Below are 22,111 nucleotides of genomic sequence, written 5' to 3' on the forward strand. Positions count from 1 at the left end.
CTCTCCCTGCCCAAGCAGGGCCGGTTCGGTGCTGTGAGCGGACGCCCGCTGCAGCCTGCTGATCGAGTCGAGATGCGACCACAGAGTGTCGGCCCCTGGGCGAGCAGCGCAGGGCAGCCAGGCCGGGGGGGCCCTATGGCAGGAGAACTCCTCTCACCTCTCGTGGCTGCACATCGCTCTTCTCCATTCATCAAGACTGACGACTCTTCTCGTGGCTTCTCTCCGAAGCTCGTTGCAGGCGTCTGACACGTGCCGGGTCCTCAATGAAGAGGTCAGGACGCATTTTGCTCGGCGCAGTTCACAGAGAAAACAAGATCGAACTGGAGTTCCAGGGAGCTTTTATTGAGTTTAATCAACAAAATCAGGATTTTACCATTCATCTTTTTTGCACTTGGAACTCGTGAAGCTCTTCACAAGTCAGTGCTGCGATGCACATACAGCCAGAGAAAACACATTCTCAACAAAATCTGGGCTCCACTGGAGTTTGCCAATTACCAATTGAACAGAAAGCCAATTTTCCCCTCCCTCCCCTGAATGTTTTCAAGGACTAGTCCATGTTGTTTGCTGGTTAACAGTAAGAACACCAACCTCTCGACTAGGGACCAGTGGATTATGATATTCCACCTGAATTGCAAATAATTTCTTTTCTTGAAATAAAAGTTCCAGTTTCTTTCAATAAAGGGAACAGTGACTATTTTCTTCTCCTGACACCCCTTCCCCATAATTATTGGTTAAAATACAGCAAGGCTGTATCTTAATAAACCCATCCCTCCCCCCCACCCCTCCTGACCCTTCCCTGACTTGTCTACAGCAGAATTTAACAATGCTTCCACATGGGGACATTTTAGCAACGCAACGGTCAACTGAGCAAAACCCACAGGATAATCTGTCAAAGCCTCATTTTGAAGAGCAGATGCGCACTCTTTGGTCCAGAGACCCCGTTTGTTATGAACAGAAACTGCGATTCACAAAAGATGGACCAGAGGTTCGCAGCAATTAGAAAACTCCCTTGCTGCCCAACCTTTACCGTGGCGGCCGTACCGCTGGAGTTCCTGGGAACAAAAATCACTTAGTCCTCAGAAAGCAGCAGCTGCTCGGCCCCAGCGGCATTACGGAGTCCAGCTGCAGGACAAGAACCACCGCAACAGCAGCTCGGGAGACGTGGCACGGCATCTCCGTAACCTCTAGAACAGAAACCGAGGCAGGACAGCCATCTGCTCAGGTTTGTGTCCTATCAGTCATTTGAAAAGAACACAAAAACAACCGCGTGAAGCATTTTTAAATTCTCGGAGCAGACACCCTCCCCCATCCCACGTAAAAATAAAGAACAAAAGATCAGAATGAGATGATTTGATACCAACACGTACGCAACATGAATTCATGTTGAGCTTCCCTGTTCTTACCCACAAAAAAAGTCACCAAAGGCAAAGGAAAGATGCTCCCATCTCATTCTGGAAATTGAAACGTGTATTTGAGACCAACCCACCCCCCTCCCGTTGGGAAAAGCCCTCCAACGACAGCAGTGCATCCTGACGGCACCCACCCGGAGACCAGCCTACGGTTTCTCTTGAGTAAGCTGGCTGGAGACTTGCGTCACCGCCCTCACAGCCACTTCACCCAGCTGTGAAGCTCCGTTTCATCCGATTAACGGGGCGACGCCTTTAGACTTCTGAGGGGAGACGTGCAGAACACATCAGATTCTCATTCACATCATCTTTGTCAGAGGCACTGCTTGACCTAGGGCTCATCACTGAAGGCTCTGACTAATGCACAAATGTAAAGGCTGGTACGTGACCAGCAAAAACAGGAGCTCGCAAGGAATCTGAGGAAGCCCAGATTTATACACGCTCCTTACTCCTGAGTAGGTAAAAAAACAACAACAACAAAAAAAAACCCACCCGCCCCAAAATTAAAAAAAAAAAAACAAAACAAAAACAACCCCAAACAAACCCCCAAACCAAAAAAACTAGGATTATCCTAGTCCTTTGGAGCATCTTTCCATTTGCAAGATCGCATCTGTTATCTAGAGATAGCCTACCAGCACCAAGATTAGGCTGCTTCCTTCTTGCCAAGAAGCCCCCTAAAAATGGTGCCCCCGATCGTTTAGGTAAGTGCCAATCCTCAATTAGAGGCCAAGTTTAAAGTAATACTTTCAAAAGTTCTGTGCTTCAAGAGGGACCATCAACGCATGGCACCAGGCTAACCTACCACAAATCCAAGCAGAGCACACACGTCTGACTTGACATCGCTATCCTGTTCTTGGTACATGTGCATGCCCTGGTAAGATACAAAACTTGTATTTACAGTTTTCATGTCTTTGTTGCACTAAAATGATCCCTCTTCTGTCTCTGGAAAATCATAAGCTGGCTGCAGTACAAGAGCAAGATTTTACTTTTGGTCAAAGTTACCACCCCCCAACTCCCACCCCCCACCCCCAAAAAGCACCCCAAAATTGTTTACATTTAGTACCTGCCAGTCAGACATAAGCTGTGTGGCTCACAGAGTGTCTGTGACCAAGCTCTTGAGTTTGTACTCTAGTGCAGCATTTGCTACAATTACGGAGTCACTGCTGACAAAAGGAAAAAAAAAAAAATCCCAAACACAAACCCCTTTCCATCTCATAAAGTTATTGTCAGGAGGCACCTGGCTTCTATTTCTGATCCTCAAGGAAACGGATGGGTAAATCCGCCTTGGAGTTCTGGACAATTGGACTCGGATTTCAGAAAAGAACAAGGGTCAACACGGGGAGAAATTAAGACAAAGAATTCCTGCCTCAAAGGTAAGCAAGCGTGGTGCGAGTGCAGCATCTGTATACGCAAGAAAACGACTGAGCGAAAGGGACCGCGTTCATCCAGGTGCCTCCTGACAGTGTTGGTGAACAGGCTAAAAGGGAATTTAAAAAGAGTACAGTTTTTGATTTGTCTCACTCCTTTTGCCTGTAGATCAGGCCAAACATCAAGCATGTTGGGAGGGGCACAATTTAAAGCAACACTACTTGACCCGGAAGCGCTTTTCAGCAATATACAACGCAAAACAACAGACAGCAATTCATGCCAAAACAGAGGAGGTGGCAGGCAGCTTTCTGCAGCTTCTGACATCAGCAGGGGTCTGCCCTTACCTGCTCACAAGGCTGCAGAGGCCGCTCTGGGCAGAAAACCTGCAATGCTGCAGGAAGGAAATCAATCCCACAAAGCCACAGAACTGTCACTTTAGGCACGCCAATTGGTTTGCTACGGTTTCTCAGGAACCCAAATCCACGCCTTACGCACACCCCGCTCAGCAGTGCTGAATCCCATGGGATTCCCCTCACACCACGGTGGAACACAGGTCACGGCCCCCTTCAGAGCTGGGCAAGTTCCTGGAGTTTCTAAGGGGGAAATCAGGCTGAGCTACAGACTTTGGAGGCCCCGCAGCCCCACGAGCGATCTCTTCCATACGAGCGGCAGAGGACAGCATTGCTAGTGCCAGAGCAAACCCACCCCACCACGGGACGCTTCTGCAGGCCTGCTCTCCGTGGAGGTCAGAGCGCTTCTCATCCCTTAGTGTTGCAGAAAACTGAGCCCCTCTCATCTTTAGCTGCTCCCATAATCAGTCTAATCCCTTTAACCCCAGAAACCTTCATCACAAAAGAAGAAGTTATATATGAACCCAAACAGGAAAAAAAAAAAAAAAATCGTATTTACAAAGTTTGTACAATATACACATCTGATTTTCTATGGGACACACTGCACCAGAGGAAAGAGGGCCATGGCTCTGAAACAAGTCTACATATCAAGTGCTGTAACTACTAATGAAGACTCTTATGGAAACCAGTCTTTAGTGTTCTGCTAGAGCATCGGGCTTTTCTTATGGCTCCTGCAAAAATGACAGGCTACTCTTTCCTTCTGGAGCTAGGATGCTGCACCTAATCAGCCCAGACTTTAAGGTGGTTTCATTTTAAATACAGGTATTTACAGTGTGGGTGAACTGCAGATGCATATCAACTCCTCCAATTCAAACCAAAAAAAAGTTGAAGAAAAAAGTAGTATTACCAATACGTTTCACCTCCCAGCCCTGGGCTTGAGTACTTGGGGAGGAGGAGAGGGGGAAGAGAGGGGAACTTTGACCTGAAACCAAAAACGGCTGTCGATTCCTTGGGCTGTCGGAAAGGTGATATTCTGAATGGTCTCATAGCATAAGGCACTTTGCACGAATAAGTAACAAGCTCTTTAGCTTAAAAACAGATGAGTAACCAGGGAGAAGTTGAAATGCACTCAGTCAATGGTTGAAGAATTTGAAATAGCAGACAAGCTCGTGTTCATCAAGATTCTTCTCTTTTCAGGGTTTCTCTTCTTCCCTTGCTGCCCCTCCCACCCCAAGAAAAAAAATTTTAAAACCAGCAGTTAGTGCAACTAATGTTCAATCAGCACACAGTGCAAACAAGTGGAAAAACAAAAAGACATTCCTCCTTTTATCTTCTTTCTTCTTGACTGCCAAATTTAAAACGAAAAAAAGGCCGAGCTCTTTAGTCTTCATAGTTCCGAAATGAAAAGACGAAGAAAAACCCACAAAGAGAAGGGTATCCCCAAAGAAACAATGTGTCACAGATCTGGATCAAAGGGCTTCACCTTCCGGCGTGTGTAATCAAAGCCTAAAAAAAAAAAAAAACACAAACCAAAAAAAACAACCAGAACACCCACAGTTAGATCCATCCTATGCAGAACTGGAACACAAGTCATGAATCACACTGACTACGTAGCAGCTCTGGAAAAGCAAAGGGCATCTGGGACAGCTCAACCTCAACCATGTCTTTGTAGAAAGAGGTGCTGCTCCCGCCCTACTCTACCTATGGAGCACGACTACCTACTGGTTTCTCGTCCTGTTGGAAGCGGCAAATAGTCCTTGGGCAAGGTCACGGCATTCCCCTTAAGGAAGCCACCCAAGAGCCTTTTCTAAGTTCATCACCTGGGGTTTGGTGTTCTATTTATCAAACTTGGAGAAAGCTCAGCCAGCCAAGCAGAGGCTTCAAGTCAGCTTGGCGTGACTGGCCAGGGCTACCCCTGAACGACTTCAAAGGAGGGACACAGGTTCGTTTGAATGCTATCTAGAGATCTGCTTCTATGCCCCCTTGTTGAGCAACGCCCGAGAAGAATTTCAGCAGCTTTGCTGGGATTCTCCTGCTAATACATGATCTCTGATAGAAGTACACAAAAGAATGACTCCTGCCCCAAACCGTATGGTATCTGATCTCGCGCAATATAGCACCTTAACTATAACCAGATCCAACGTCATCCCGTAGCTGTTTTGCTGGACTGAAATCCAGGGCGAGTTTTCTTAACAGAAGGACTCGACTCAGCATTCCTCAGACAATGATCAGAAAGTCTCTTGCAGTGAAACCTCATTTTCCTTTAAAGCTATGTAGACGACCTCAAGTGGCAGCAAAGAGGAATTACAGTTTTGCTACCTGCTTTGTTTACTTGCAAGAGTTCTCTGAACCAAAGGATGCAGAAGATGCAGCACCTTCAGCCCGAACCTGTTCCTTCTAACCGGTGCAGTGCTCCAGCTCTTCTGGTGGCAACTCTGCTCTCCAAGCTCTCTAGTTCTCTCCTCACCTTTCTGAGGACCACCTGCCTCTCTGCCCCTCACCAATTTCTCACTGCAACTAAGCAGTACAGAAAGAATTCCTTAGGCTGCCAGTAGTCATCCTGGCCTCCCCAGACACCGTTCCCTGCTCCCCATTTCCCCCTATTTTTGGTCATCTTAGCACATGGCCAGCATTTCACCTAAAACCACTAAACATTACTCCCCTCCCAGCTTCAGCACATCCACCATCCACAGAATTCCTCGCACTGACAGTATTTCAAACCCTTGTTTTCACATTCAGAGCCCCCTCAGCCCATGTGTTTCCCTCTTCCCCTGCGGTAACACTCACACATCAGCTCTGCTTTCCTCAACACAACTTCTCTACTCAGAAAGGTATTTACATACGCACATGTTTACTGTTTCTCATCTTCTACAGGTTCACTGTGGTATTCTGCCACATACAGGCTCTTGTCAATGTTGCTTGGTATGGGTTTAATTTCAGTTCCCAACTGCTCCTCAATACTTTTCAGGTTGAACCGATCATCATAGGTGATCAAGTTGATGGCCAGGCCAAGGTGACCAAAGCGACCTTGACAAAAAAAACAAAAGACAGAACAACTGAACTGAGTAATAGAAGGCTGACTGAAAAAAAATCTGCAGACTGTGGGGTTATTAACATTGCTTTCTGATGATAAAAATCATATCCAGACCTCGCCACAGGTCTTTGCAACTTCCACACTGGTTTTCGGTAAGGAGTTTTGTGTCGCTGTAGGAGTAAGAAACCCAGGAGGTTCAGAATGCTCTGATCAAACCTGCTCATTAACTACCGACGAAAAGTCTTCCACTGCTGCATTATGCACATCCAGCCCTTCTTCAGTAACAGAGTTCTTGAACAAGCCTGAACTACAAAGTTCCTTTGTTTACTGCCTTTCTTAAGGCTGTATTTTGCTGATGTCCAGGCATTAGAAACATACTGTGGAACACAGAAGACACCACAGAAGCTAAGCTTTCAGTATGCAATTTTCCCAAACTGCAAACAGGAGCATCAGTAAGTCTCCTGAGATTAAAGCAAAAGATGCTTTTTTTTCTTCCCCTCTTCATTTGGCTGCTCAGGCCAGTTTCAAGAGAACAGACCTTTTCAGATATTTGTGAGGATAACCATCTGAGATGATACCCCAAAATAAATTTGTTGGAAAAACCAAAGCTACCCAAAATAATTCTCGGATACACAAATAAAAAACAGAAGGTAATTCAAGTCTAAGAAACATCACAGTCATCAGCAAAATTATAGCTAAAAAGTTTTTCCTCTCACCTGATCTGCCAATACGATGGAGATAAGTCTCTGCCAGCTTTGGAAAATCAAAGTTTATCACCACGTTCACAGCTTGGATATCAATACCTCGGGTAAACAGATCTGAAAGACAATGCAGGTCACGAAGAAAGTTAATTTCAATGGGATCAAATGCTGACAGTATTCAGGGCGGAAAGATTGACAATGATTAACGTCGGCTTGCACTAGTTTTCAAATATAAGCTTCCCTCGTACCAAAGCCGGTTTACATACAACTGTTACAGCGGCTTCTTACTCTTTATCCATTATAAACACGAGTAATAAGAGAACAATGACCAAAATACCCGATCTGCACGTCTATGCTTACAAAGTAATTTGCACGAAGCTAGTTTTTTCCACACTAGGCTACTTCTGAGCAGGTGGTCTTATACAAGCATCTCCTCACACACGATTGTGCATCGCCAGTGTCACGATAGACTTGAGATCTGAACTACTTCCCCAGCTCATCTATTCTTACTCCGCTTCTAGTGACTTTTGTTCAGACAATCCAGACACACGTAGCGATCAGCAGACGCTGACACGGTACCGCCCAAACAGGCCGTACAATGGAGAACTCAATCATAGGCAGGCCAATCAAAACTATAACAATATTTGGAAAAGCTGAGCTATAAACATTTAAAGAATCAGCAAAACTTACTCGGGTGATCCTAGCCACAGTTGGAATGACATTTTGTGAAGCTTATGGCCCGACAACTCAAGAGGGCTCACGTCCGAGAAAATACAGAAAATACAACTGGCGGAGAAAACACCATCACGGTAAAACGATTTGTTAACAAGTTGCACCTTCGTGGTTTGTCACAAAAATCTACGTGCCTAAAGCAGTGCTGCACCCTGCTATGTGCAGGCTAGACAAAGGCATCTTGCCAAAATGTGCGGGTTTGTTTTATCACAAATCGAGTCATCTGTTATACCCGGGCTAATGGCTAATCTGCTTTCTACCACAACCTTTAGGAACAGGAAAACGTTTTGGAACTCTTACCAGTGCAAACAAGATTGCGGCATAAGCCATTTCGGAAATCGTGGAACACACGATTGCGGTGCTCCTGGAAAAACATAAACAAAGCAAAAGAAAACAAAAAAACAGCTTTGACTTTCAGGCATATTCAAGTTACAAACACCGAACTTCAAGCGCATGAATTCCTCCCCCTTGTCACTGGAGAACAGCCTGAGTCAAACAAAGCCACTAGTACACATTTTTGAGTCCTCCTTACCTGTATATTCTCAAGAACTCAACAGAGGGGCCCTTGGTACCACTTTTAGACAAAGACACTTAACTAACTATTTTCAAGCCTTCTACAGTTGCATCAAAGCCATCTTGGAACAGGAGTATCTCAAGTTACAATTCCATTAAATACACATCGAGGAAGTTAAACTGATATTTTGACTATCACCTTCCCCCAGCCCCCTGCCAAATTCAACACGTGTTTTATTCAGTCCTTTAAAAACTGAAGTCAGCAGTTACTTCATTTTCCACTATGGAGTATTTTTCACTGCTGATTCAGAATTAGGGGTGGGACGAGCCAATTGTCTGCTCTCACAAGTCACTTTGGGCCACGTAAATATTAAGTAATACCACTGTTAAGGAGTGAAATTAACAGCGGGAATGAACAAATTGAAGGCTTCCACACAAACATACTTGCGTTTTGCCACAAAGATCATCTACCGACTGATCAAAAGCACAGGAAAAAAATCAGACTTCATGGAACCCATGTGCATATCTCTCTGTTCTCAATACCGACATCACTTCTATTTCTGCTTAATTAATTGCCGGTTTGCATATGGCCCAGCAAACCTTGACGTTACCCGTCAGTTCCATGAACCGCAAGCTAGGTCTCCTCTACGGTTTTTGTTTGGATTTATTCTAACTTACATATAAAATGAAAAAATATTTCACAGTACTACTGTTTTACACATGTAACTTCAACCTTCTGACATCTTCTAGTATGCTTGCTGAAACCAAGGAAATCAGGAGTATGAAGCTCAAGGACATCTGGGCCAACGTACAATTAACAGAAACCTCTGCACCAGCAAAGCCACGCTGGCATTTCTCATCACCTACACTCAGGCCGCGGGTGCTCAGTCCCCCCGTGCCGGTCGCAGCTTTCACCAAGAGGTTTGATCAAAGCCACCTCCCTGACTTCTCAGATTCCCCTGCTGTCAAGATTTACTGTTTGCAAAGCCACGCAGGGCACCCAATTGGTTTTTTGTTGGTATTTTTTATGAATCGGGCTCGTTTTCATCCGTGCCAGTTACCCTGCGTGGCCTACCATGGCTCCCCGTGCTGGCAAGAGCAAGGCAGCAGCACTAAGAACCGTTGCCTTCTGGCTGCGGTCCGTGCTTACTCTGGACTAATTAACCTGGCCTGAAGTACTCTTAAATACCACCTGACCAGCCACACCAAGTAGTCTGGAAAGACGTTCGGGGGCTGGGGGGAAGGCCGGGATGGGGGACAGACCGAAAAACAAACTGACAGCAAAGCAACACATTTCAGTTTTCAAAGAACATGCAAATTTAAAGCAACCACAAGACTTAATTCATCTATGCAGTAACGCCTGGGGCAGTATGGAATAAACCACTGTAGACTTCATACTCACCTGCCTCATTTTAGCATGGATATAGAAGCAGGAATAGCCCAGCTGGGAGATCTTTTTGGCTAGCAATTCAACCCGTTGAGAGGAGTTGCAGAAAATGATCGACTGGTTAATCTGGAGCTGAACATATAAGTAGCGTGCTCAGTAAATGCAGCTTTTTACTAACAAATGACCTAAGTCTAAATCCCTTCCAGAAAGAAAGCAAAGCAGGTATGCTGCTGGTAATTTACACAGTATGTGTTTTTGTACAAAAGGGGAAAAAATTAACAAAGTTCTAGAACACAGAGGTGCAGAACAAGCAGCACACACTTCTAGCTTTAGCTAAATAGCATATTTTGACAAGGAGAAAGTGTCGTTAAGCTGTCTTTGCCATCCTCGGTCTTATTCTTGGTTCCGAAAGGAAAAAAGCTTCTGAAGCTCCTGACCCAGCCCTACCGCTTACCCTAGAGAACAGCGTATTGAGGCAGTGTACTTTCTGACGCTCAGTTACATAGGCATAGTACTGGGTAACTCCCTTCAAGGTCAGCTCCTCCATCAGATTAATCTCGTAGGGTTTCTGCAAATGGGAATTCTGAAAAATAAAGAGAACGATGAAGTGGGCACATCTACATGCAAAACAACGTAAGTACTTCCCCCCATCCGGCACGTTTAACTTCCTCCACGGCAAGGATGCACTATGTAGCCACTCGCTCTTCACGCCACACACAAAACAGACAGGGTAAAATTTCACAAGGGGTTACTTATAAATCCAGGGCAACCCCGCAGGCCAACGGGAGCAGCCTCTGGAAACAGATTGGCGCACATGGATGGCACATCACTACTATACAAAGTGGAAAACAGTACCTTAGAGGCAGGAACTGTGCGTACCTGGCTTTCCCATTAATGCTAGTGCAGGTCAAAAATTATTTTCAAACTTCTGTCCTAGATTTAGGCTGCTTTAGGTTAAACCAGTGAAGTCTGGACGCATTAAAAAACCGAGCAATAACAGCTACATGCCACTCCTTCATACACTTCACGTGCAACGTCGCCACCATCGCACGTGTATGAATGCACCTGCACTCACCATGAACTTCTGTACGCTCAAAGGGAAAGTGGCTGAGTAGAGCAAAATCTGTCTGTTTTTAGGTAGCGTAAGAATAATGTCTTCCATTATTTGAACAAAATCTTGAGACAGCAACTTATCTGCCTGTAACAACAGAAGTAATAAAGAGTAAGTTAAATGAATGGGGCAAGATTTCAGTCTTCTGGTAGTACCACATTGAGGAAAAAAAACCCCAAACCACCCCCAACAAGAGATCAGGATCATTCTATTCTCCCCGCCCTTACGATGGGACCGACCCCTCTGGAGCACACACCACACTCCAAAAGATGCATGATTTAGCTGCTGGAGACAGGATTCATCACTAAAAGGAAGTTTACCCTCTCCTGGTTTTCAGCACTTTGATTTCACCAGAATCAAATTCAGGAAAAATAAATGGAATCTAAATTGAAACCACTTATCGGGGTTCCTATCAAGAGTTATCCAAGAGCTTTCACACAACTTTTTTCAGCTCAGAAGCACATATGGTAGTGGATGTTCATAAATCAGTTCTATACACAATTATGTGGTGAGCTCATTATAAACTGAAACCCAATGAAATGCATTCCTTCATTTCAGAAGACACTGTTAATCTATTCCTCAGGAATAGCAAAGACGAGGGGAAAGGCAAATTTTCCTGGGTTGTTTTCTTAAAAGATTTGTGTGCCGAAAAATTCTGCCACCAAAATACCTTTTCAAAAATACTGAGAAATGGATGAGCTACAACCTTATAGCATCTCTAAGCAGTTTGATTTTTTGCCGTGAGTAACGAGGAGACTCGCCGACACATATCGTAACTTTAGCTTGGCATTAAAGTCCCAGAACGTTTAACATGAGCAACTTGCCTCATCCAATACTATCATCTGGACATGCTCAACTTTTGCTACTCCTTTCTTGATGAGATCGAGAATTCTCCCAGGGGTAGCTATCACCACATGCACTGTAAGGTCAGAAGAGCAAAAAAGTTGGTTAAGGCGACTAGAACAACGTTTCCGGCATTCAGGGTCACATTTCATATGAACAGTTTGAGAGAATAACAACAGCATACAAACAGTGAATGAGACATATCATAGTCTGTTCTGTAACAGGCAAACGATAACACCGAGCAGAACTTCCACTGCCACAGTGTAAAAGCCACCAACAAACAGCAACTGTAGTGTAGCAGAAGTGCTCCGACCTGTATCATCAAGCCTCATTATGTCGTCTCGCAAATTGGTTCCTCCTGTTGTTGCCATCACTTTGGCACCTCCCATATGTTTGCTGACTTGGATACAGATTTGACTGACCTGCAGGGCTAGTTCACGGGTGGGAACGATCACCATTGCTGGAAGAGAAAAGCGCAGCCTCAGTTACCAGGAACACACCGTAGAGGAGACAGGCCCTTTATGAAAGCTACACTTCTATGGTTTGGGAGTTCCACTCTGGATACCCTGAAGAAGACCTAGAAACTACTTATGGACAAGGCAAATTCCACGCAAGGGTTCTCCATCCCTTGCCATTCCCTCCGCACAAATCCCCCAGCCAGCACGCTTGCTTGTTACTCCAAATCCACTTTCCAGGCAAGACGGTAAAGGCCAGAAGACGTCTTCCATTTCAAGCTTTTGAAAGCAACCGCAGGACTTTACAATTCTGCCTCCCCTCCACCAATCCCCATTAACTTACTTTGACAGTACAAGCAGATAACCCACACTGCTCAATTTCACTGCCCAGTTTTAGATTCGAGTCTGCTACATAGCGATCGATACCGTTACCCGGCTGCAGCTAAGTGAGATGCATCTCAACTGACCTTGTATATTGTCCTTCTTTAAGTCTAGCCGTTCAAGTAAAGGAATGAGGTAGGCTCCACTCTTGCCTGTTCCATTTTTTGCTCTAGCCAAGATATCCCTACCAGATAAAGCAATGGGGATGCTCTCCTCCTGAAAGGCAATGACAGACAGCGCGTGAACAATCGTAGGCCATGCTTGCTATAGAGGCTGGCCCAGTTTAACTCTCCTCGCTAACAGTATCCCATGAAATACGATTGTTTCATGAACAGAATATCCTGCAGACTCACAGCAGGAAGGAGTGAAACCTCCTATCAGTAAAGAGTTCCCCAACAAAGCAACAGCTCCGCTCCCCATATCCCACTTAAAAGTCCTTCTCTTGTCTGGCCATAAGAAAACCAGGGAACAGGTACCGCAGGAACTGTAAACCCATACCGACACATGAGGAAAGCGCAAAATTAGGAAAAAAAGCGAAGAGACGATGCCAGTCACTAGCAAACTCCTCCTATGGAAAAAGATACCAACCCATATCTTCACATCAGAATGACCTCAGCCCACGTAATTCAAACCTGCACGCTCCTGTGATATACTTCTCATAAAAGCAACAGGCTTTCCTTTTGAAACTTCAGCCATTCAAACACGGGCCCCAAGCGTTTTTCACTTTACTGTCTTTGACAGCAACATCTAAGGAACCCTCAGCCTTTTGGAAAGACGGCATGGTTCGAATCTGTTTTAAAACAGACAAACTACCTAAAAGCCATTGCTTTCTCCTGCCTTAAGGAGATAAAGTGGCAGAGCTGTGGCAAGGATAATCCTCCAAAGAGCAATTAGAAGAGAGTTCAATCCCCGTGCCCCCCTGAAGTTTACCCATCAACAGTTCTTAACAGAACGAGCCTTGAAAGTAAGAGCAAGATGGAGGGAGAGAAAAGTAAACTTGCTAACATATTCATCTCTCTCCCGTAATTGCCATTACACTCCTTCCAGATGCTTTGTGCGATAAAGCCATAGTGACCTTTGTAACAACTGAAGGTATGCAGCTTACGGTAACTCGGTTTTCCAGAAAACTGACAAGAGCAGCCCTGTTCTCGCTGGGACTACTTATGCGAAAGGTGTTACCGCACAGAGGATTAACACACCAACGCCTCCAGAGCAAAAAGGAAAATCCAAGTTAACTTCTCTAAAGCGTCAGTCAGTCCCATCTCTAAGTCGCCCACTGCAGGACTCGGTGATTTAGTCGGGTGTTAGAAATTCTTGCCTTCCCCAAAGGGCCACCACCAAGTTCTACTTTTCACAACCCCATTTTCCCAAATCACAACAGGAGTATCCAACATTTAAGCATGAATAAGAACTTCAATAAATTTATAAAAACGTAACGCTTCTTGTAAGTAGTCGGTTTGTTAACAACCTGAATAGGAGATGGTTTTTCCCAGCCCATTTCAAAAATTCCCATCAGCAACTCCCGTTTCAAACAGTAATCTTCAAACTCGTTTCCTTTTGTGGAGGTCACGTCCTGAATAATCAAAAAAAGCACATCCATAAGGTTAGGTCACACAACCCACAGCGGTAGATTGCTCTGACTCAAGGAGAGATGGCCGACGCAGGAAGACCACCAAGCGCCTTCCACTACTACAGAGGAGTTCCCGCTAATCTGCGCGCCACCATGCAGCGGGGAAGGAAACATGAGCTTTCTCATAACCAAATACAGTACCATGAGCATACCCTGACATGTCCCCATCTGCCTGGCAAGAGACACTGACAATCAGTCCCATGCTGGAACACTAACCAAGTAAGAAATCCACAGTAAACTCCAGTTTGGAGCTTTCCAAGAGAAGCGTCTCTCCCAGGCAGCCGTAGAATAAATTAGTTCTTCACTTCAAACAGCAGGAGCTGAACTGCTCTTCAATCTTTGCTTAAGACAAATATTTTCCTGCTGCAGCTTCTCCCACCTCTTTTATTTAATATTTATTTCTACAGTTCAATCATCCTTACCGAAGTTTTGATTCTCAAATCCTTTGGAGGGAGTTTTAAAGTCTTCTTCCAGTCATCACCAGGTCTACAGCAAAAATAAAGTAAAAATAAATTTTAAAAAAATCTGGTTTAATAATTTAATTTTTAATTCTTTTCTTAGATACAGTGATGAACATGTAATATTTTCACCTCCTGAAGGCTAAAAGCGCCTACACATATGAGCTCAAGTCTTCTCTGAGCTAAGCAGGATGCAACAGGCAGGAAACTGTAAACAGAAAATCAGCGGTCTGCCAAGCGCACAGAGAATTTGTGAAATCTTCATCCAGTCGTGATTCACGTCCCATTTTTAGGGCACTGAATCAATCCAGTAGAACACAGATTTAAAACTGAGCACCGACTTAGTCATATGACAGAAACTGGCTATAATAAATCCACACGAGAATATTTCATCACTTAAAAGAAAAAAGAAATTTCTCTTGCCCAGGGGACATCCGCTCTTAAATCATGAGTAATGTGAGAAGATATAAAATGCTTTGGGGGAGAAAATTAAGTAAGCACACCCTCCACTTGTTGATCAAACATTGTCTTTTGCTCTCAATGAGATTTAGACAGCCGCCCTCTCTTGAAAGCCACTATACAGAGGAGTGTAAGTCCTTCTCTTCCCCAATTCCTGGAAGCCATGAGTGAATTTAGGTGAGTTTAACTCATCAGTTTCGTTAGACTAACGCATTAAGAAGAAGGGGGGGAGGGGAGAGGGGGCAAACAGGTTAGGCAAACTTTAAAAACCTGAGTATTTCATTACGCACTCTTCTGCTGACAGCAAATAATTGAGAACTAAGGTAAAAGTGAATGTTGTTCAGGGGAACGAGGCCCATGGGGAGAAAAAGAAAAGGAACACATTACCGTACCGTCCAAATCTTTTACGTCTTTCAGAATTTCCAACCAGGACACTCACGTTTTATTAGCACACTTCCAAAACCAGTTTGATGATAGGAGGGTATCACAGCGGTACCGTATTAGCTCAGCTCAGGCTTGGATGAATTAAAGCCAGAGCATTACACTGAGGTGAGCAAGCGCTACTCTTTAAGATCAATGACAAAAGATAACCGATTTCAAAGAACTTCTCACCATGAGAAAGAACTGCAACAAACAACTGAAAAGCATATACAACTGGACTAAGACTAGGCAGCGTTTCCTCCTGTGTCTTAAATTTCAGTTCAGTTCCTTCCCACTCCCCAACTTCCCTCTCCTACTGCTTGCAATGAGCGACGAAAACAGGATGTCGCTGCTCAGTGGGCTACCTCTGACAAGCGGCCAGACGTTCTGAAAAGCAAAGCGTCAAATTCGATTTTCACAGCAAACACACTGCAAACATCACTGTCAGAAAGAAGCTCGCACAGAGAAATACAGTTTTCTTTTCCTAACACGCATCGCAGCATACTTCTAAACAGCCACTATCATAAAACAACAAAAGAAAACTTTTTAAAATGGGAACCCGCGAACCCTTTCCCGTACGTGACTTATAAACATCACTTCTGCGGCAGCCGATAGAAACACTTACTTAATAGCGGTGGTCATACTCTGTGCTTGCTGTTGAGTGCCATTATTGATTGTGTTGGCATTTTTCAGCTGGTTCATCTGTTGCTGAGTTTGTGTGCCTCCACCTCCTGGGCCCCCACTGGGTTTTACAGGGCCTCTCAACTGCCCATTCTGACTGGATAGACCCATTATAACAGGGTTCTCTGTTCTGGCCGTGCTCATGGTTTTGTTTTTAAAGATGTCTTTTTAGACTTCAAAACTTTGAAAGTCAGTACAGAAACTGTAATAACAGTTTATTAGACTCTCCAAAACGAAGAGATAAATAAGTCTTGCTCAATATATGAGTCCTTTATTGCAATGCAGGCAAGCACCTGTAAGTCACTCAAAAGTAAAGTAGTAACTTGCTCTGATGCACTGTGGATCAACTTTTTTTTAAAAAAAGCCCTCTAACAAAGTTGAGTTATATCAGAATTCACTTGCTTCAATCTGAAAGAGAAGCAGACAATAACAATTAGTATGCGCACTTTCGTCTACATAAATCACATCAGTTTACATTTGCATTTAAAGAACCACGTCATCCCAGGCAGGGGTGCTTGCTCTTCTGTTTTCTCAGTGATATTTGTCCAGATGTGCATCAAACTCTTCTCCGCTTTCTATAAAGTTGCATGCACCACCTTCAGTCACCAAAGACAGTGTTCTAAACAGCTGTACTTTCAGCAGCTTTCCAGCGAGTAACCACTTGAAAAAATACTGCCTGCCCCACCTTGTAAAGTAAGCATGAATTGTATCAATCACTTTGCCCGTTCTTGAAATTCCCCCGCTTCTGGAACACAGCAAAGCAGCCCTAAAATGCTAAGCAACAACGTTATGCACAAGTTTGTGAGAGGAAGCAAGGTCACAGCATCAAGTGGACATTCCAGTTAGAACTGACGAAACCCTGAAGTTACTCTGATCGCCCTTTTCACTTCGAAGGGGAAACAGAAATTACGTTACCTTTTTTTAATTAAGCCAAACCACCCCCCCACCAAAACAGCTTCTCCTCCTCCAATCCAAAAAGTTAGTTCAAGCAGCTTACTCAAACTTTTAAACTGGGCACTGATTTAGCACCATTCGGAATAGCGAAACTAACAATATCATCAAGCTGAACTGACAGTAGCTTCCTGTTTTGTTAAATCCAAGTGACTGAGCCTAAACTGAAGAAGCGAGTAACAGACATCTACACTAGATATCTAGCTTCCTGCTTCTGTGCTCCAGATGACGTTACCTTCCAGCTGTCAGTAACAACTCCTATGGCGCTCAAAAGATAACATTTGGTACGCGTGACCTAATATCGATTCAGTTTTTAACGGAAAGGTTGGCAAAACTGTAAAGAGAAAGTCTTCTCTCTATATAAAGTAAGCATGGACCAGAGCTGAAAAACTCTTCACGACACTATTAGGGAGCCAAGACATTTCTAGTCTGAAACCTTTCAGAAGCAACAGAAAACAAGCTTGCCTGTACCATTCCTCATCACAACGCATCTGCATCTTGGGAAAACACACTGGAAAAACCAGCAGATTACTGCTTCCTAACTTTGGCGTCGCCAAAAAAAATGCGCATTTCCCCAGTGAATAAAAGGCGCATTCAAGAAGATGGAAAGGGAATTCAGCCTCTTCCCAAGCTTCCAAGCTGTTTCCAAGCATGTCAATTCTAGCTTCAAAGCAAAACTTTACAGTTTGCAGAACGAAGATTTTTCTGCTAGTTATCGTCCTACTGCAAGCACTGTTTCAAGGCATCTTTGAAGAGAGACTTCTCCTGCCCATTAACTTTGTAAAAATCAGACGAGTCACAAAAGTAACCACCGCCGCCTCAAAGACCCGGATACCAAGGCCGAGAAGTTGTCCGCTATTGTAGGAGATGGAAGCTCTCAATCCCTTAATCCCCCTCGCTCGTAACCACCCTTTAAAAGGACAGAGATTAAGGAAGAACGCACCGCCTCAGCGAACCGAACGAAACTCCCCGTTCCGAGACGAGAAGCGCCACCATTTCGCAAGCCGGTGGTCCGACGGAAAAAAGGCCCCCGCCACCACAACTCTCCTCTCCGGGCGCAGACCACGTAGGCAGGCGGTCCGGGCAGCCACCGCTCGGCCTTTCCCGTCCTCCGCCGGCAGCCGACGCCCCCAACCCCCCAGCGCCTCAGCAGAGCCGGGCCAGGCCGCGCCGGCCCCGGCACAAAGCGGCCGCGCAGCTCGCCCGGCCGCAGGCGCCCCCGCCGGGCCCATTGTTTCCGGCGAGCCCGGGCCGCACTGCGGCGTCGCCCCCGCCGCGGCAGAGAGCTGCGCGGCCCCCGGGCCCTGCGGCGGGGCCGCCACCGCCCGCGAAAGGCAGCTGCGCCACACCGGCACCTCCCGCCCGCGAACAATGGAGCGGCCCCCGCCCGCCGCTCCGGCCGGCAGCGAGCGCCGCCGCGGCCCCGCCCCGCGCGCCGGACCCGCGGCCCAGCCGCTCCCGGTGCGGCCCGGCCTTGCCCGGCCTCCCCCGCCCCGCTCGTGGCCCCTCGGCACCGCCAGGCCCCGCCGCTCCCGCGGCCCGCCGCAGGCCGCGAGGCTCGGGCGGGCGGCAGCGGCCCCCCCCCCCCGCCCAGCCCCGCGGACCCACGCCCGTCCCGGCGCCCCGGCCCATCCTCACCGCCACCAGCCGCGCTCCCCCCTCGCCCAGGTATAAAATCCTCTCGCTCCCCCTTGGTGCCTTGTTATGGCGACTCGACGCTCCAAGATGGCGGCTTCCTCCTTCCTCCCGTGCGCCCTCCCCCTCCCGGCAGGACAGGCCGGCCCCGCCCCGCCCCGCCCCGCACGCAAGCACGCACGCACGCACGCACGCACGCACGCCCGCCCGGCGCGCACTACGCCCGGCCCCGCGCTCCCTTGGCCACGTGACCGTGCCCTCCGCCCCGCGGCCGCCGCTTCCGCCTCGTGCGCGATGCGCGATGCGCGCGGGCCGGGCCCGGTGGGGCCCGACGGCAGCGGGGGAGGGAGGAGCCGCCCCGGCAGCGGGCGGGCACCGGCCGGTCGTGCCGCCGCGGGCGGCAGATGGAAACCCCCCGACCCTGGGCGGGCTGGCCGCTGCCGTTCGGGGTGAGCAGAGGCAGCCACGTCCCCCGTTAGCGCTTGGGCAGCGCCGCTGCTGCAGCTGCGGGAGCGTTTCTGCCTGTTTCCGTACCTCTGGAAGTAGAGGGGGACACGTAGTGACAGAGGTGGAGAGCTCCGATGACTTCTCTCATTCGGCAGCAGCACGCATCTTAGACCTTGTAACAAAGATACTGGAAACATTTCCTGTTTCCTGAGAAAAAAACTGGAAGGTTGACGTGACTTTGTTAAGCAGTTGTTAAAACACAGCTAATGCAGACTGTGGCCCGTGGCACGCCGGAGCCGTAGCTGCTGATCATGGCAGCTTGGAAATGGCTATTTCCTTTTTTAGAGAGCTGTTACTTAGACCAGCATTTTGACAAACTGAGGCACAACACGAATGTGTGTCAAGCGGTAGCCTAAAAACGCTGGTAATTCCGAACCTGTTTTGCAGACAAATTTTTGTTCATGTATTTTTCAACAACAGGCATAAAAAGGCAGGAAAACGTATTTGTTGCCCCTCACAGCATTGCCATTTTTTCCTAGTTCCTCACATCTACAGACGTCTCTATAGATTGTTGTTTATCCCTACCCTCAACAGCACGACGCACGCGCTGGGCTCATGAGGTGCACGTGCCCACCCTTAGCACCCCGAGAGGTCTGTGGGTCGCAGCGGAAGGAAGATGCCACACGGTTCCCTCCTGTGCCGGTGGCAGCACAGTCATCTCCATCAGGCCTGGCAACCCTTCCAGTGTAGTAATTTCACATGTTCCTGCCCGATTCTTGTGGGAAATAAGATCAGCACAGCCTTGTCCTTAACTCCCTTCTTTCATTTGCTCCCACACTACCTGCTGCTCTGCTGCGGGGCTGCTGCCCTGTCCTGAACTGCCGTCCCCTGGGGCAGAGAGGTCATCCCTGGCACGGAGCTCCCTTGTCAGCCTCTCTCCCACCCAATACGTCCCTCTTTCTTTTCAAACCTTCTGTTCCAAGCATGGCAAGAGACAAAAGAACCTGAAAAGAGCGATGTTGTGCCTTCAAATGCCAGGGGAGCAGAAAAGCTGCATGTCACGGGTTTCTTGCTGTGCCAGCTTGTTGTGCCTCTTGTTGGCCAAAGGGTGCAGCAGTTGCAGCTGCAGAAGCCTGGTCTCGGCCATTCCCACAGTCAGAGGCACGCGCTGGGCACAACCTTCCTTCTCCAGCACCTGCTGCTGGTGCTCGGGCCCTGCGGTGCAGGGACCGGTGTCTCATCTCAACTCCTCGCAAGGCTAAGCATCGCACTTCGCAACAAGAGGTACAGGAAATAGCATGTTCTAGCCTTGAAAGAACAAATGACAACAGAAGTTAACAGATTAGTAAATGTGACTAACATCTGTAGGCAGCACATGCTTCGCAAAGCTTTAGTTATGGCAACAGCAAATAAGACAATTGGAAAACATGAGAGGTGGGAAGATTGAGGAGCCAAAGCCATCTGGCTTTTCTCCAGCAGAGCTCAGAAAGTCAACGTAGTGTCAAACTGGTCAGTAGATGTGCCTGTTAGTCACATAGTTACACAGAACAGAGTAACTTCATATGAAAGTAGTGCATTTTATCATCCTTACGTAAAGCTGAGTGATTTCCTATTATCGGAATACCTTGTACAAGTTAACGAAGTTTTATGTTCCTGACAAAACAAAAACGGTTCTCTGGTGAGAGCATATACCTGTGGCAGAAAACCAAAGTTCAGCCAGGAATTCCCATGTACAGACACCAAAACAATCCTCAAATGTCAATTCCTCACCTGCCTGTGAAGTGACAGTATTTTTCATTTAAATTTCTTTTCTCCCCCATTATTTTTCTCCCATGCTCTTCTCTCTCACTATCATCTTTCTCGGTTCATGTTACAGCAACACATGGATCCTGTAGATCACGTCTGTATGGTGGCAGGCATTTCCTTGGTGTAATACAGGTTTGCGAGCGAAATCATTTGTGTCTATTGCTTCTGTGTAGGCTCCCTGATCCCCTGTCGTTCCCACGCCACATCCGAGGGCCAAGCTTACAGCCTGGGAGGTGTTTCCAGCCTATAGTTCCCCGTAGCTGCATCCTGCAGACTGTCCCTCTGACCCGAGAGGTTCTGTCACCTACCGACTCGCAGTACCTTACTTTCCACGGTACTTCTGCTTTGCTCATGGGGTAGTTGGGCCTGGGGGCAGGGCAGCATTTGTTGGAGGTCACAAGCCGTCTCACAGACAGAACCGATCCCAAACACGTCCTGTCTTGGGGAGCAGCACCCTCGTTGGTAGCCCTTAAAGGAAGTCCCTGATGCTGAGTGCTCCACCCTCCAGTTCTAGCCGAGTGAAAACATCCTTCCTAACATCTCTGTCTCCCTGGGCACAGCGGTACCCGACTTCTCACCTCAGCCCACAGCCCCAGCAGTGCAGGGCCTTGGGACAGCCAAGCCACGTGGGACAGGGCTGGCTCAGGCTGCACGCCCCCCACGAGGCAGGGGATGCCAGGCACAGTGCAAGCTCCTCGTGCCCTCCCTCTGGCTCTGCTGTTTTCCATCCTCTCATTTTAGGGAGAAGGGGTGCCCGGGGGCTGGTGTGTTGGGTGCGCATGTGCAGGTGCCCACAGAGGTCCTCGGGGCAGGGGAGGACAGCAACATCCTCGGGGCAGCAGGTCCCCATCGAGTCGGGATCACCAGGCTCCTGCTAAGAAGCGTGAGGAGCAGATGGTACCAAACAGCGCTCACCAGAATGATGCCGCCTCCTTCTTCACCGGTCTGAGTCCCACCACACTCCTTGCTGGTATAGGGGCTTTGGTGCGGCTGTGCCCAGGCAAGAGGAGGACGGACACAGCACTTGTTGAACCACCTCAGCTCCTCACAGAGGAAAAGTTTCCTGCCAAACTGCCACCTGCGATGCCGTCCTAGCCCACTGACCCAGACTGGGGTTTTCACACCATGAATCTGCTGCTGTAACATGACTGGACAAAACGCCCATTTCCCCAAACAGAGGAAATCTTGATTTTCCATCTTTGTCATGGGCAAGACAAGCACTGCAGGAAGGTGTCTAATCAAGGGGCTTCGCCACGTGTCGTACAGCAGATCAGTCTCTGCTCGCTAATGCCCTTCCCTAGAGTTGCGGAGCAGCTGCTGAGGCTGGGCTTTCCTGTACAAGC

General features: G+C 47.4%; 1 protein-coding gene across 1 annotated transcript; it reads right to left on the reverse strand.

Annotated features, from left to right (window-relative positions):
- Positions 1 to 321: 321 nt before the first annotated feature.
- On the reverse strand, positions 322 to 18,650 carry DDX6 (DEAD-box helicase 6). The gene is made up of 15 exons (XM_074894930.1): positions 18,519 to 18,650; positions 15,874 to 16,337; positions 14,334 to 14,397; positions 13,750 to 13,854; positions 12,368 to 12,497; positions 11,759 to 11,905; positions 11,423 to 11,521; positions 10,567 to 10,685; positions 9,946 to 10,074; positions 9,507 to 9,623; positions 7,892 to 7,955; positions 6,875 to 6,976; positions 5,972 to 6,151; positions 2,470 to 4,630; positions 322 to 2,277 (listed from the first exon to the last, which is right to left on the reverse strand). Exons 2-13 carry the CDS (start codon positions 16,071 to 16,073, stop codon positions 5,976 to 5,978), a joined length of 1,452 nt encoding a protein of 483 aa, XP_074751031.1. The 5' UTR covers positions 16,074 to 16,337; positions 18,519 to 18,650; the 3' UTR covers positions 322 to 2,277; positions 2,470 to 4,630; positions 5,972 to 5,975.
- Between the last annotated feature and the right edge of the window lie 3,461 nt (positions 18,651 to 22,111).

Source organism: Strix uralensis, chromosome 26 (assembly GCF_047716275.1).
Source record: "Strix uralensis isolate ZFMK-TIS-50842 chromosome 26, bStrUra1, whole genome shotgun sequence".
Lineage (NCBI taxonomy): Eukaryota > Metazoa > Chordata > Aves > Strigiformes > Strigidae > Strix > Strix uralensis.

Coding starts and splice junctions, on each gene's coding strand:
- DDX6 (XM_074894930.1), bottom strand. CDS start 16,073: ATGAGCACGGCCAGAACAGAGAACCCTGTTATAATGGGTCTATCCAGT. Junction 11,522..11,758: donor AATGAGGCTTGATGATACAG/GTCGGAGCACTT, acceptor CTGACCTTACAG/TGCATGTGGTGATAGCTACC. Junction 6,977..7,891: donor CCGCAATCTTGTTTGCACTG/GTAAGAGTTCCA, acceptor ATTGTCTTTCAG/ATCTGTTTACCCGAGGTATT.